This window comes from Esox lucius, chromosome 19 (assembly GCF_011004845.1).
Source record: "Esox lucius isolate fEsoLuc1 chromosome 19, fEsoLuc1.pri, whole genome shotgun sequence".
Classification (NCBI taxonomy): Eukaryota; Metazoa; Chordata; class Actinopteri; order Esociformes; family Esocidae; genus Esox; species Esox lucius.
In genome coordinates this window covers 29,871,908-29,888,120 of record NC_047587.1, presented here as the reverse complement: position 1 = coordinate 29,888,120, position 16,213 = coordinate 29,871,908, and the positions used below count along the sequence as shown (strand labels likewise).

General features: G+C 42.3%; 2 protein-coding genes across 2 annotated transcripts; both read right to left on the bottom strand.

Moving 5' to 3' along the window:
- Positions 1 to 853: 853 nt before the first annotated feature.
- mespab (mesoderm posterior ab) lies at positions 854 to 1,780 on the bottom strand. Its single transcript, XM_010904793.2, has 2 exons — positions 1,043 to 1,780; positions 854 to 877 (listed from the first exon to the last, which is right to left on the bottom strand). Exons 1-2 carry the CDS (start codon positions 1,778 to 1,780, stop codon positions 854 to 856), a joined length of 762 nt encoding a protein of 253 aa, XP_010903095.1.
- Positions 1,781 to 6,607: 4,827 nt separating this feature from the next.
- On the bottom strand, positions 6,608 to 7,435 carry mespbb (mesoderm posterior bb). The gene has a single exon (XM_020056720.1). It carries the CDS (start codon positions 7,433 to 7,435, stop codon positions 6,608 to 6,610), a length of 828 nt encoding a protein of 275 aa, XP_019912279.1.
- Positions 7,436 to 16,213: the final 8,778 nt, after the last annotated feature.

Below are 16,213 nucleotides of genomic sequence, written 5' to 3'. Positions count from 1 at the left end.
TGATCCAAAGTACATGCAGGGCTATTAAAAGTCCTGCCTAATCTCGCTATAAACCACTCACAGTGGTTTATAGCGAGAGTTTGTAGGCTACTTATTATCAGTCTAGGGAAAACCATGTTTCACCTAGACGAAAGCAACTCATTGTTTTTGTTAAACTGGTTCTGTCTGGACTGAATGAATAACAGAGGAGGGCTCTTGCTGGGCTAATAGGCTTCATTTGTTTGCTCAGGCCAGGAAGAAAGGAAACTTTAGTGACAATAAACTTAATGTCCTGCCCCAGAGTGTTAAATAGCCTACCACCAGGATAATCCCCTGAAAGCCTTACAAGCCCCATGATGGTTCAATTAACACTCCTCTGTAATGATGATAGGACATGTTTTTGATGTACCATCCGCTAGACTACATGTAATTAGTCAGGACTACAGCATATATACATACTTAACACACTCAAGAGATTTTTTGGGCAGTTCACATGTACAAAATAATTTTGTATTACCTGCTGTAGTGCTAGCTTCTGTAATTTTGATCAGCTTCCACATAACAGTAGATATTATAGTACATTCATTTCAAATTAACTATAACATTTTTTTTTTATGATTGCATTGGAGAACAAAAAACACGAAGCAATCATATTTTCATATTTTTTATTAAAAAATATAACCACATAAATTAGATTTAGAAAAATATAATCTTATAAATAGCTATTGAAACAATCAACAATGGGTCACAGTTCATAAATAGATATTTAAGGACAAATTTTGTCCATAATGTTGGTGATTTAAGACATGTCTTCTTAAGATGTCTTCAAATCTTCACTCATAATTGAAAATAGGCAAGATCTAATGTCCTGATGTCACTGGAACAACTGAGCCTGTATCTGTAAAAGAGGAAATTCATAAAAGTTTTAGTTCAAATTCAAGAACTACACAAAATAGTACAGAAGATATGTGCTTATATACAACTGTTTTCCAACACTGTTAAAAAGGTGTGTGCCGCTGAATAATGTAAATGAAAAGGTTACAGTTTAATGAGGCAGTCATACCTGATGAAAGGACATGTCTGGATAGGAGACTGCTGATGTCAGGAAATCTGTCTCCATCTGTGGCTCTATGTTCTTGGTACATGTGACAGCTAGCGAACTGAGTTGATTGTGACTCTGGATGTTTCCAAGCAATCTCTCCTGACACCACTGTCCAGACTTGGAGCTTCCCTGAGGGCACTGGAGCATATACTGGCAGTCCTGATGTGGTGTTGTCTCCGGTTCTCTTTTCGGGCATGGTTCCTCTCCACAGAGCCCCAGCTGGGCTGAGAGATGGGAGATGTAGCCGATGGTGAGGCGCAGAGTCTCGATCTTGGTCAGAGTCTGTCCGGCCGGAGCCACAGACGGAGGCAGGTAGGTCCTGAGGTGATTGAGGGCTTTGGTCAGGTCTCTCATCCTCAGCTTCTCCCTCTCGCTGGCAGTCTCCCTTTTCTTCCCAGGGAACTTAGACCGAGAGTGTCTAGGCTTCTCTTGGGCTGGGAGTTCCTCTGTTCTGGGTCTTTTGGTAGGTTGGATGATGCTGCCTGAAGGGTTGGGAGCTTGTTTTTCCAGCCCTGCTCCCCACTGGAGACAAGGGGGAGAGAGGCAGCCAGAGTCAATGGAGGAGGCAGGCGACAGGCTACTACAGGCACTGTAATAACCAGGGTCTGAGCTGGGACAGCTGGTCTCCAGGAAGGCACTACAGTCCAGCAGGTCCCCAGCAGGAAGACGCAAGAGTTCAGAGAAAGCAATGGCATCCATGACTGCAGTTTTTCTTTCCGAGCAAGTTGAGATCCACAGTTCTTTCCTTGGAGAGATTGTGAAGACTATTTGAGGACTTCAGGGATGCTCCTGCATTTATCCTGGTTGCAGAGGTGTGATGTGGCACCTTTAGTGGTCACCTCAGGATGCATTGAAACTTCAAAGTTCCCAAGGAAAGATCACACCAGAGGCAGGGGGTCCCTGGGAAACACACCCTCCTATAGCCAGCTGTGAGGTGGCACTCAGATTATAGTTAATTTAGTGTCAAATTCATGAATTTATGGGAGGGATAAATTGTTGTATTTAAAATGTCAGACAGCATCGGTTAGGATTGCTTTAGTACAAAAAAATACATTTGGCAACTTTTCAATATGGGTATTAATTTGACAACATTGTTTTGCCGAATCCAAATGACGCAAGTAATTGGGAAATATTTGAATACCGTCCTATTTGATTTCCATGTGCCTCAATACTCTGCTCTCACTGGAATCTCAACATTCTCAAAGACCAACAGTCACAGGCTCTGAGCAGACATCAGTGGTAAAAGTGTGCCAGCTGTAATGTGACAAGGGTTCACACCTCTCCTCCGTTTGAATAAGCAGACAACTCCTACAGTCTTGGGGAGCAGAGGTCAGAAATGTTTAGCTTGTTTTTCATCATCCATACTGCAAGTTCATCTCTCCCTCCTGGGTTAGTATATTTAATACAACATAGCAGTTCTGGGGAGTCGTTATTCTGAAGTGATTGGCTCTGTCCAGATCAAGGGAGTGAACTTCTATGCAGCAATTGAATTAGTCATAGGATGTTAAAAGAGCCACTTGTGGTGGAATAATTGCCTGGGATAACTCATTGTGATTTCACACATTCAACTGAAACCAGTTTCGAGGAATTCTTAGTATAATCTGAAAATTGGCTTTTATGATTGTATTGAATAAGATTTACTAAATATTTATTAAAGATTTTATTGTAAACCATGTCCTGCACTCTGTCCATGTTTATAATCCCTGTGACCAGAAATAACATTGTGTATTAGTGGTCTCAGCAGTTTCTTCAGTGTCTGAGGTGCTATGTGTCACCTCTACCTTTCCCAGCCTTGGCCCTGTGGATTGCTGTGGTGGAACTGGTCATAGGTGAATGTTCCCACAGAAAAGAGTGTCACATTTAACCCCTTTCCTCATAGGGTTAGAGCTGTTATGATGAGAACCAGGACATGGTCAGAACACACACACAAACAAAGTGTCTCACAACACAACAAATGCTAAGTCATTTCTACAATGAAATATAACGTCTGCACTCTGCAGTAGAGTGACATTTGGGGGTAAGAAAGGGGAATGGATGGAATGAAACATACTTTTAACCTTAGCTTAACATGTGAATCAAACCCATCGGAATGTATTAAAGATCTAATATGATGGGTGTACTACTATACAGTATTAATACTAATACAGTAGGTTATCAACACATCATGACACAATCTATAGCCATGCCTTCGTTCATTAGTACCTTTATGTACATCGTCTAATTTATAAAAACGTTTTTTAAATGATTCCAAATGTAATCATTAATCAGCTGTGTACATTTTACTTTTTACCACTCTGAAGGGGATTTGCAATGGCACCTTTAACCATAATAAGGGATAACAATTAAACAATCTTTCAGTGTTTAGCATCCAAGGTTGGTTAGCAAATCAATGTGAACTATTTCCTCCCGTCCAACCTCCTTAGTAAATGTTTTATATCAGTAAACATCTGACGTTGAAATGTTTTCTTTTTAGACAGTGTTTTGGGCTTTCCATTACCACATCAAGTGCCCTTGCTAAGCTGATGAAACAGGCACTTCTTAAAGAAAAATCCCCAGATACCCAACACCTCACCTCCCCGGTGACATGCATATCCTAGCTCATCCTCTATCACATTAGGGGATAGTTAAGATAAGGTAGGTCAAAGCCGGGGTTCATTCCTTCTCTCTAGACTGAGAGGTGCCAACACAGTGTCTCTGTTTACCAGAGGATCCGTAATGATCTGGATTTGTTTTTCTCTCTGGGGCTTGATACATAGCTGTTAAATAGGGCATTAGTGGGTATCATGTGACATAGGCAGATTTGATCTTAAATATTAAGCCTCTTCCAAAATGTTGAAGAAAATAAAAAGTCCTGATTGGTGCTAGAATCCGGGATAATCTGACACCAAAAACATAAGGTTAAGAGGTTAATGCTAAAGATTGGACTTTGGCCTTTAGTTCAATTTCTAAATAATCACTTTATATCTAAATAATTGGACTCAAAGGCATTATTCAAAAACATTTTAATGATGAATTTCCCTAAGACTTATTGGCCGTTGAAATGCTCAGTATGTGTGGGTGTTAAGAAACCAGCATATAGATGTTTCACTATAAAGATATTTTCAAGCCCACCCCTTATAATCAGTCATTTATCAAATACAGTCAAATTATTGACCAAAAGTACTACCCAATCAGATTAAAATACTGTTTTCATTTACATTCTGTATATCTGATACATATCTTATTGATTGCATTAACATTGCTTATACACAGCTGAAGAAAAAGAACAACAAATAGGACAGAACTCTGCTAAATAGACTTAAATGAACAGATGTGTATTGCGGCATAAATGTTTTGGGTCTGAACCCTCATTCAGAGAAGACACTGGAAATCAGCAACAGTTGAAATGTTGCAGCAACATAGTCAAGCGCATTGTTTGCTTGTTGTGATGGCTGATACCTAACAGATACATAGCCTCTATATAAATGATAGATATGTGTTACATAGCTCATATAGTACATACTGTATCTTATACACAACTGATACTGAACTGCAACAGTCCCAGTCTCCGCCACATGATGGCAGACTAACCCGTAATTGGGGTGCCACATTCACCCAAACCTTAGCTGCAGAATTTAGTTTTCAGTGACAGCTCTGTAAACAAGTTACTAGGAAACATAGTTTGAGTCCAAATGAAATGTTCTGGATGAGTTCAGGATCCCTTTCCATTCAGGTGCTTTTATGGTCCAGATGTGTTGTTTAGTAGCCCACCAGGACCCTTCTTCTTGACATGGGACTGCTAAGCTTTTTATCAGGACTGGGATCAGAGGGGTCATTAGAATGCTAATTTCAGAAAGGGCTATGGAGGCTGGTATATTTATTTGTTTCCCCTTATTTTACCAATTAAGTATAACTGAGATCACATTCCTATTTTCAGCAATGACCAATTTGGAGCAATTAAGGTAAACTGGCATATTCAGTGACAGAACTTTTCAGGGACTGGCCAGATGCTCTAACCACTAGGCTACCTTACCGCCCCAAACCAGCCTTGCATGTTTGTGTGGTTATAATCAACAACAAAAAATGTATTTATTCATAATAACTATATTTTATGTTTAAGATAGAAACCAATTTGTTTAGGCCTTTTGTTTCATATTTATGTTTCATTGTGTTTGTGTAACTTTACAGCGGGTTTGAAAATTATGTTTTTCACCAGCAGAGGGAAATGTTGCTGGAAATGTTGATGTTGTAATGTTTGCAGGCCGCCGTCAACTATCATGCAAAAATATATATTTTTCATAAACCCATTGTGATTTGCTTCTCTAAAGGTCTTACAGTGTTGGCTGATCTACACCGACAATGTCAAATTGTATAGTAAGAAAAAAATGAAGAATATTCCACTACTGTTTGAACAGCTTTTCTTACTAATTCAGTGTAAAAAAGAAAGGAGAATGCAATTTTGCTTACAAACTTGTTACTGCATTGAAACAAATAATAACAATATGAACATAATTGTTAGTTTTTAAAATATATTTTAATATTTTATTATAAATATTAGAATACGTTTTGTATTTACAATGAGTGTGTATAAAATATATAATTTAAGTTAAATAAACAGTTATATTCACATTTAAATACTCTGTAGATCGAGGTGAACTTTCATTGCATGGACAATGGACATTTTATAGCGAAGGAGTTCTGTTACATCCAGAATTCTTGGTAATGGACATCTTGGTTTTTGCTGTAAACCTGAAAGATAGAAAAATAAATAGTTGAATAGTTCATACAGATATTTGAATTATCTTAAATGAATATGTAAAAAAACGTAAAAATTATAATGAATAATCATTGAAAATAAATACAATCAGTGCATTCACCAATTTTCAATTATTTGGTCATCTACAGTACATACACACTAAGTATGTAAATCAGTCATTCTATGACATGTGGAGTTAATTGTTCATGTAAAGCTACAGTAGAAAAACACATAAATACAAACTAGAAACATTTACAGAAGAATGGCATGCTTGCCAGCTTGTTTACAATAAGCAAGTTTATGACTTAGCAGTTGGGATAGCAAAGCCATGTTAAATAAAATTTGATTTGTGTCCAACTTAAACAGAGATACAGCTTTAGGTCCAACTTAAACAGAGATACAGCTTCAGCTTTATGTGAATTATATTCATAATGTTTATTAATAGAATTCTAATTTAGTATAGCTTGAATGGCCAAGAGGCATGAGAATACTGAACAGAAACCTCTGTCTTGCTGTGGCTTCCATTTAAACCTATGTTAACATATGCAAATCTTCCAAGTTTGTAATTACATAAGTAAACTTAGTATAAAAAATGTCAACTTAAAGAGTCAAAGAGTCAACTTAAGTTGGGCCGGTCTCAACATATCAATGTTGCTCACTTTACAGTTCATGAGCTTTTACAGTGTAGAAAGAGATAGGTACCAATGGGGCTGTCTTGAACTTCATTTGACAGTTTGTTTCGTGGTGATAGCATTTATCATTCAGGCTTTAGAAATCCTAAAGTAATAAGACTACGAAAGACAAAATAGGAAACACACCTGATGAGACTGTGTTGTCTCTATGTAGCCTGGCGACTCCGACAGAGAATCCATACTTGAGTTGAAGGCGTCGTCGTATGCACACGCGTCCGTTTCCCTTGGCTGCGTATCCGCCCTGGTTGTCTTGAGGAGTGGGTACGTGGACGGAACCGTGTGGGTAGTCTGTTGCTCATTTGAATGTCTCCCTAGCTGAGCCTCCTCTCCCCAGCAGTACCCTGAGAAGGAGGCGTTAAACTGGCACTGCCCCGCGGATTCTTGCTGCGGTGACACTTGGTGTCCGGAGGAGTTCAGGTTCAGCCCGTTCCTCCGAAACACAGACTCTCCACCGAGCCCCAGCTGGGCCGAAAGATGGGAGATGTAGCCGATGGTGAGGCGCAGGGTCTCGATCTTGGTCAGAGTCTGTCCGGCCGGAGCCACAGAGGGAGGCAGGTAGGTCCTGAGGTGATGGAGGGCTTTGGTCAGGTCTCTCATCCTCAGCTTCTCCTTCTCGCTGGCACTCTGCCTCTGCTTGCTGGGGTTCTTGGAGCGGCTCTTCCTAGTCCTCTCTCCAGATAGTCCTCCTTCGTCACTGGAGGACAGGGAAGAGGACGCCTTAGCTCCACCGGAGTGCAAGGCTCTGTGGGGTCCTGAACCAGTCCCCTGAGGCAGAGAGGACGGGGAGAAGTCCCTGCAGGTGGACGGGGAGAGGATGCAGGTCTCCGGGGAGGAGACGTTATAGAACTCAGAGTCTGAACTGGGATAACTCCAGTGGTACTGTTCACCGATGCCGTAGCTGTTAAATAGAGGAGATGAAATGTCCATGCTGTCTCCTGTGTGCATAGAGTGGAAGGACTGAACTGAAAAGCTTGGCGTGTGGGCTGGTCAGGAAGAGAGCCCTGGTTTTATGCAGTAGCCTGAGGTGTGAAGTGACACCTCTGCAGGCCCTCTCAGGCCATCAACATGGATTCCCAGAGCTCAGCCCTGCTGGATGGAGCAGAGAGAGGCAGCACCAGGCAGTCCTCTGCTGGGAAAAAAATACAACTACTGTTGCTCAGAGAGAGACTTGTCAAATTTGTCCCCCTGACTAAAACAGTAAAAAAAAATCTGATAATTATTTTCCCATTGTGGCTTCCACAATCAAGCTGACAATAAGTAAAGTCAAAGACATATTTATATGAAGATGATAAAACTATGCTTTATAGTGAAATCCATTGACTGCCTACATTTTTCATGAGATAGAAACAATTTAGTCTGAATATAATTTTTCTGAGGCTGATTGAAAGATGTTTATTGGAAAATCAATCCATTATTGAACTGACTACATTAAACACAAAATGTAATGACAGTTGTCAATCAGTTGGCAGATTTTTGCCGAGAGGTCATGGTACTACTGATTTGACATTGATTCCACAACAAGTGGTGAAGCATAGTGACTGCTAAAGAATATAATGTCAACAAGTCAATAACAGTTCAAAAAGCTCATGGTGAGGGTATCAGGCAATGCCTGGTGGCAGTACAGTCTGGTTTCTAAGTTCGGGCCCACTATGAAAGGCATTCACTATGTTTGGTTATCTCTTCAGTCCTGGTCACACGTGTGGTGTGACTTTCCATTACTGGTTCACACCACGTAGAGAACAGTGGCTGTGTCTTTAGCTGAGCTCATTACAGTTGCCTGATGACACCTCGGCTGTGAGAGAGTATCCCCTCACTCTTCTCTGGACCAGCGACCACCGGGGCAGTGCACACTGTGACCCGTTGACCTGACATGTTGTCATATCAGGCTGCTGTAGTTTTATATCAACGTATCCTGAAGACCCCGTTATCTTTCTGTGTACAGGGAGTTGTATTTTAAAACTTCAGAGAAGAAAAGTGTGTGATTTTCTGTGGAAAGTTATAGAACCACCACTGGTTCTCCAAAGGAGTTGTCCATCTGATGCCCTGAGACATGGAGGAGGTCCATGGGGGTTCATGTGACACGTTTGTGTTTATGCTGAAGCCTGCTCGTGTCAACTCGTGAACATCTTCATGTGAAACAGCGCAGGATTGGGACTTACAGTGGGGAGAACAAGTATTTGATACACTGCCGATTTTGCAGGTTTTCCTACTTACAAAGCATATAGAGGTCTGTAATTTTACACTTAAAATTACACTTAAGGTACACTTAAAAAATCACTACACTACAAAAATCCAGAAAATCACATTGTATGATTTTTTTATAATTAATTTGCATTTTATTGCATGACATAAGTATTTGAACCAGTAAGAATTCCGGCTCTCACAGACATGTTAGTTTTTCTTTAAGAAGCCCTCCTGTTCTCCACTCATTACATGTATTAACTGCACCTGTTTGAACTAGTTACCTGTATAAAAGACACCTGTCCACACACTCAAACCTCTCCACAATGGCCAAGAACAGAGAGCTGTGTAAGGACATCAGGGATAGAATTGCAGACCTGCTCAAGGCTGGGATAGGCTACAGGACAATAGGCAAGCAGCTTGGTGAGAAGGCAACAACTGTTAGCGCAATTATTAGAAAATGGAAGTTTAAGATGACGGTCAATCTCCCTCGGTCTGGGGCTCCATGCAAGATCTCACTTTGTGGGGCATCAATGATCATGGGGAAGGTGAGGCATCAGCCCAGAACTACACAGCAGGACCTGGTCAATGACCTGAAGAGAGCTGGGACCACAGTCTCAAAGAAAAACATTAGTTACACACTACGCCGTCATGGATTAAAATCCTGCAGCGCACGCAAGGACCCCCTGCTCAAGCCAGCTCATATCCTGGCCCGTCTGAAGTTTGGATGATCCAGAGGAGGAATGGGAGAAGGTCATGTGGTCTGATGAGACAAAAATAGAGCTTTTTGGTCTAAACTCCACTCGCCGTGTTTGGAGGAAGAAGAAGGATGAGTACAACCCAAAGAACACCATCCCAACCGTGAAGCATGGAGGTGGAAACATAATTCTTTGGGGATGCTTTTCTGCAAAGGGGACAGGACGACTGCACCGTATTGAGGGGAGGATGGATGGGGCCATGTATCGTGAGATCTTGGCCAACAACCTCCTTCCCTCAGTAAGAGCATTGAAGATGGGTCGTGGCTGGGTCTTCCAGCATGATAACAACCTGAAACACACAGCCAGGGCAAATAAGGAGTGGCTCCGTAAGAAGCATCTCAAGGTCCTGGAGTGGCCTAGCCAGTCTCCAGACCTGAACCCAATATAAAATCTTTGGAGGGAGCTGACAGTCCGTATTGCCCAGCGACAGCCCCGAAACCTGAAGGATCTGGAGAAGGTCTGTATGGAGGAGTGGGCCAAAATCCCTGCTGCAGTGTGTGCAAACCTGGTCAAAAACTACAGGAAACGTATGATCTCTGTAATTGCAATCAAAGGTTTCTGTACCAAATATTAAGTTCTGCTTTTCTGATGTATCAAATACTTATGTCATACAATAAAATGCAAATTAATTACTTAATAATCATAATGTGATTTTCTGGATTTTTGTTTAAGATTCCATCACTCACAGCTGAAGAGGACCTATGATAAAAATTACAGACTTCTACATGCTTTGTAAGTGGGAAAACCTGCTAAATCGGCAGTGTATTAAATACTTGTTCTCCCCACTGTAGATGACCAATCTTGACCTTTGATGTTCAGGTCAAGATCACTCAGTGTACCTCCAAGATCCTTCAGTGTCCCTCCAAAAATAGACCTACACATCTATGCTTTGCAACTTTGCATTTCTTTGTGACAAAAAACCTCCATGTAACTATGAAACTATATCTCTATCAAATACTCAAAAGGCTTTTCACAGCTGAATCATCATTGGTCCGATTTCTAACTAGAGTGAATACTATAGCTACCACGGTTCTATGTACCAAGCATGTTGTTCTTCTAACACCTATTTTGGGCAACGCGGTATTAGTGTAGCTCTATTACAGTATTTGTGAAACCTTTAACATTACTTTCCCTGCGGTATTTTAGTCAAACTATATTAAGTACAAACATTTATCAAATAACAATATCAGTAACAATAAGAACAGGACATTTTTCAGCTTTTCTGGACTAGACTCTATCCCCCCCCTCACACACTAGACTCTACCCCCCCTCACACAATAGACTCTACCCCCCCCCCCCCCACACAATAGACCCTACCCCCCCTCACACACTAGACTCTACCCCCCCTCACACACTAGACTCTACCCCCCCCCACACAATAGACCCTACCCCCCCTCACACACTAGACTCTACCCCCCCTCACACACTAGACTCTATCCCCCCCCCCCTCACACACTAGACTCTACCCCCCCTCACACAATAGACTCTACCCCCCCCCCCACACAATAGACCCTACCCCCCCTCACACACTAGACTCTACCCCCCCTCACACACTAGACTCTACCCCCCCCCCACACACACTAGACACTACCCCCCCTCACACAATAGACTCTACCCCCCCACACACACTAGACTCTACCCCCCTCACACACTAGACACTACCCCCCCTCACACAATAGACTCTACCCCCCCTCACACACTAGACTCTACCCCCCCTCACACACTAGACTCTACCCCCCCACACACACTAGACTCTACCCCCCTCACACACTAGACTCTAACCCCCCACACACAATACTCCACCCACCTCACACAATAGATTCTACCCCCCCCCCACACACTAGACTATACCCCCCCACAAACTAGTCTCCACCCCCCCCCCACACAATAGATTCTACCCACCTAACACTCTAGACTCTTCCCCACTCACACACTAGACTCTAACCCCTCCCACACACTAGACTCTACCCCCCTCACACACACTAGGCTCTACCCCCCCCCCCCCACACACACACACACTAGACCCAGCCACCCCAAACAAGACCAAGCTCTAGACTCTAGACTCTACCCCCCTCACACACTAGACTCTACCCCCCAACACACACTAGACTCTACCCCCCCACACACTAGACTCTACCCCCCCACACACTAGACTCTACCCCCCTCACACACTAGACTATACCCCCCCACAAACTAGTCTCCACCCCCCCCCCACACAATAGATTCTACCCACCTAACACTCTAGACTCTTCCCCACTCACACACTAGACTCTAACCCCTCCTACACACTAGACTCTACCCCCCTCACACACACTAGGCTCTACCCCCCCCCCCCCCCCACACACACACACACTAGACCCAGCCACCCCAAACAAGACCCAGCTCTAGACTCTAGACTCTACCCCCCTCACACACTCGACTCCACCCCCCTCACACACTAGACTCTACCCCCCAACACACACTAGACTCTACCCCCCCACACACTAGACTCTACCCCCCCACACACTAGACTCTACCCCCCTCACACACTAGACTCTACCCCCCAACACACACTAGACTCTACCCCCCCACACACTAGACTCTACCCCCCTCACACACTAGACTCTACCCCCCAACACACACTAGACTCTACCCCCCCACACACTAGACTCTTCCCCACTCACACACTAGACTCTAACCCCTCCCACACACTAGACTCTACCCCCCTCACACACACTAGGCTCTACCCCCCCCCCCCCACACACACACACACTAGACCCAGCCACCCCAAACAAGACCCAGCTCTAGACTCTAGACTCTAGACTCTACCCCCCTCACACACTCGACTCCACCCCCCTCACACACTAGACTCTACCCCCCAACACACACTAGACTCTACCCCCCCACACACTAGACTCTATCCCCCCACACACTAGACTCTACCCCCCAACACACACTAGACTCTACCCCCCCACACACTAGACTCTACCCCCCTCACACACTAGACTCTACCCCCCAACACACACTAGACTCTACCCCCCAGCACACTAGACTCTACTAGAAAAAGACTAGAAAAAACTGGTCAGGGAGGCTTCCAAGAGGCCTACAGCAACATTAAAGGAACTGCAGGAATTTCTGGCAAGTACTGGCTGTGTGCCAATAATTGTGACAACAATCTCCCGTATTCTTCAAATTAATGGGCTATGGGGTAGGGTGGCAAGACGGAAGCCTTTTCTTACAAAGAAAAACATCCAAGCCTGGCTGAAGTTTGCAAAAGCAAAGGAGATGAAATGTCCCCCAAAAGCATGTGGGAAAATGTGTTATGGTCTGATAAAACCAAGGTTGAAATGTATGGCCATAATTCCAAAAGGTATGTTTGGCACAAAAACAACACTGCAAATCACCCAAAGAACACCATACCCACAGTGAAGCATGGTGGTGGCAGCATCATGCTTTGGGGCAGTTTTTCTTCAGCTGGAGGGAATTTGAACATTTTCAAATACCAGGCAATTTTGGCACAAAACCTTCAGGCGTCCATTAGAAAGCTGAAGATGAAGAGGAAGTTCGCCTTTCAGCATGACAATGACCCAAAGCACACATCCAAATCCACAAAAGCATGGCTTCACCAGAAGATGATTAATGTTTTGGAATGGCCCAGCCAGAGCCCAGACCTGAATCCAATTGAACATCTGTGGGGTGATCTGAAGAGGGCTTTGCACAGGAGATGTCCTCGCAATCTGACAGATTTGGAGAGTGGGCAAATATTGCCACGTCAAGATGTGCCAAAAGGTAAAATCAAAAGGTGCTTCAACAAAGTATTAGTTTAAGGATGTGCACACTTATGCAACCAGGTTATTGTGAGTTTTTATTTTCCCTCCTCAAAGATTTCAGTTTCTTTTTCAATTGAATTGTTCACATTATAGGTCACATTAAAGGTAAATAAAGTTCTGACATGATTTATCTTTGTCTCATTCTTTTACATCACAAAAACCTGGCATTTTAACAGTGGTGTGTAGACTTTTTATATCCACTGTATCTACACAAGGTATAAGTTGTAATTCACTGTCGTTATTGTTTACCTTGGGACTAACACGCTGCTCTCTGTCGACAAAGTGATGTTGCTGGAATTGTTTCTGAGAAAAACATTTATCTCCAACACAAATCTAACATCAAGTCTCGTCCATCTAAATTAAAGGATTGAGGTCTAAAATTGCTTTTAAGTTGCAGTGACTGAATATAATGTACATTTCATTATTGTATACTTCATATAATGCAAAGGTTGGCATCAACCTTCAGCTGCCCTAGGCCTGGCTGACCCTGGGTTCACCCTGGTGGTGATGAGTGGGACCAGTGGGCCTGTGGTGGCCTTTGGCACCTCTGAATGACAGCTGGAGACATAGATGGCACCTGTCCTGTCCAATCCCCTGCCCACGGAACCCTCAGCATGCCTGACACGGCACAAACCTTCCCAGGAGCCCACTCTCAACATTCACTAAATCCACAGTTATCCAAAGCAGTGAATCTCTTTTTAAAATCCACTTTGGGCTTTTAGAAAAAAGACCTGTGATGGATTTTCTCCAGATTCATGTTTGTATTGCTGTTGACCTTTATTATGACCTCTATAATGGTTTCAAATACGTGCGAAAATTGCAAACCACATCATATTGTTTAATCGCTGACAGCATTCTGTCCTACTCTACCTATAAATATCCACTGCTCCCATTTTTTCCTTCTGCTTTTGAGCCTGGTGTCCTGTTGTTGTTCTCGATGGAGCTGTTTCACACCTCTAGTAGAGCAAACATCACCACCCACAACCTCAACACCCCTCTCTGCAGTGCCGTGTCGAGATGTATCCCCCCCATCCCCCCAGTGCCCCCCCCAACTCAAAACAGATGAACATTTCACATTCCTTTCGCATTTTCACAATGACGGGATGCCCTGAATGTGTTCTTTGTCTCACTCAAAAACATCTCGACCAGGCGTAGAGAGCATGTTTCCAACCCCAAAATTAATGAGCAATGAATGACATGTGGTTTTATACCGTTCATATCACCGGAGAAACCTAAGCCCACCAGGCTCAGAAATGACCACTGAGTGTCAATCAAAGCCCAAGCAGAACACAATAGACAGCACTGTCAGTACACTGATAGATTGATTTTATTTGTTTAATTTTCCACAGTCACAAAACTAAAATAAAAAACAAAAATTGTATCCCAAGTAAATTCAATTTGTCATGACAGACAATATTTTGAGATAAAAATATAAAAACAATGAACAAATTATGGCTTTTGGTTTACAATGCAGACACAAAACTAACTCAGAAAAATAAAATAAAAAAAACACCCAAGAACTGTATTCACAAGCCATTCCCTTACAATAATGGATAATAATAGTGTTATAGTTCCACAGAACCTTTCTGATCAGGTAAGGTTGATAACTTTCTGCAGCTCCAATGATAACAGATCAGTGCATGTCTTTAAGAGGTACGCTGGGTATTGCACAATGTGTTGGCAATAATGTCATTGTGTTTACCACCAATCGTACAAGGGGTCTATAGATTAACGGAAACCAAACCTGTCCTTTGAAAAAGGACAATTTAACATCACTGTTATTCTTGTATTGTAACTTTCTCTACTTTCAAATATGTTGTGAATATAGTTAGTTACAACATGGATAGTCAAATGCAAAACAGTGTTTCAACACCAAAGGCTCAGTTTGTGTAACTTCTCAATTGTTAGTATTGTAACTGGCTAAAGTCTTTTGTATTGGAAAATAACTGCAATTGGCTCTTCAAGACTTGACAAGAAACAGCTTATGAATGCTTAAACTAAAGTGAATGTTAATTCAAGCCAATACAGGCTACAATCCAGTCAATTATTTACAGTGACACGCAGTTAAACTCATTCAGACTTGCATTTTGAACAACACATGAAAAAGACACAGACATCATCCAGTAGGTAGATAACACAGACATGCAGCTCAGTCAACAATTACCAGTAACAGCACTGTGTGCTTTAGTGAACCTCACAGACCCAACACAAGAGCATTTACCCCCCTAATTATTCACAACTATTTTATTTGTATACCTTCAACAGAGAAACAAACCAAAAGTGGTCACATAGACAACATGTAATCCACAGCCCAAAACAAACTGAACCAGTACAGGACCGTTAGAAAGAGGACTGCTGAGGGTGAGAGCTTTATGTGCAATATCATGGAGGCTGAAACCGATAACATTTACAAGCAAGCACACAAACACACTGTTGGACCAATCAGTTTGCAGAATGAAGTAAACTGGAACGCAACAATCTACACAGAAATATATTTACTGTGATTTTATTCCCGGGTGAATGTTCAGCAGGATTCAGATGTCAGAGTATATCAGAAAATATGATTAGAATAATACAAATATGTATCTCTCAAATTTGATGAAAGAAATCCTGGAGTAAACTATAGTTATATGTTATTCCCTATGTTATGTCCTACTGAATATACCCGTGACTGATGGACTATAAATACTATTGATGGACAATATTCATCTAAAGGTACAAATGCCGAAATACAGCATCAGTGTGGTGAAGAATACTTGAGGTCTTCCCAAACCATACCGTGGGTTAAGGATCATACAAAAGGAGAAACATGGACTCAACAGGGTTTAAAATGTATAGATGGACAACTATTCATTTATGAAGGGCCATACAATAAATCTTTTGTTTTAGCAGTAACAACAACCGAAAAATCCTGGATTTAAAATGGCACTGAAAAAAGATTTGCATGACCAAAGATA

What these genes read in the sequence shown, in the direction of transcription:
- mespab (XM_010904793.2), bottom strand. Translation starts at nt 1,780, where the DNA reads ATGGATGCCATTGCTTTCTCTGAACTCTTGCGTCTTCCTGCTGGGGAC. An exon ending in CAGACATGTCCTTTCATCAG is followed by an intron (nt 878 to 1,042) that starts GTATGACTGCCT and finishes CCTCTTTTACAG; the next exon opens with ATACAGGCTCAGTTGTTCCA.
- mespbb (XM_020056720.1), bottom strand. Translation starts at nt 7,435, where the DNA reads ATGGACATTTCATCTCCTCTATTTAACAGCTACGGCATCGGTGAACAG.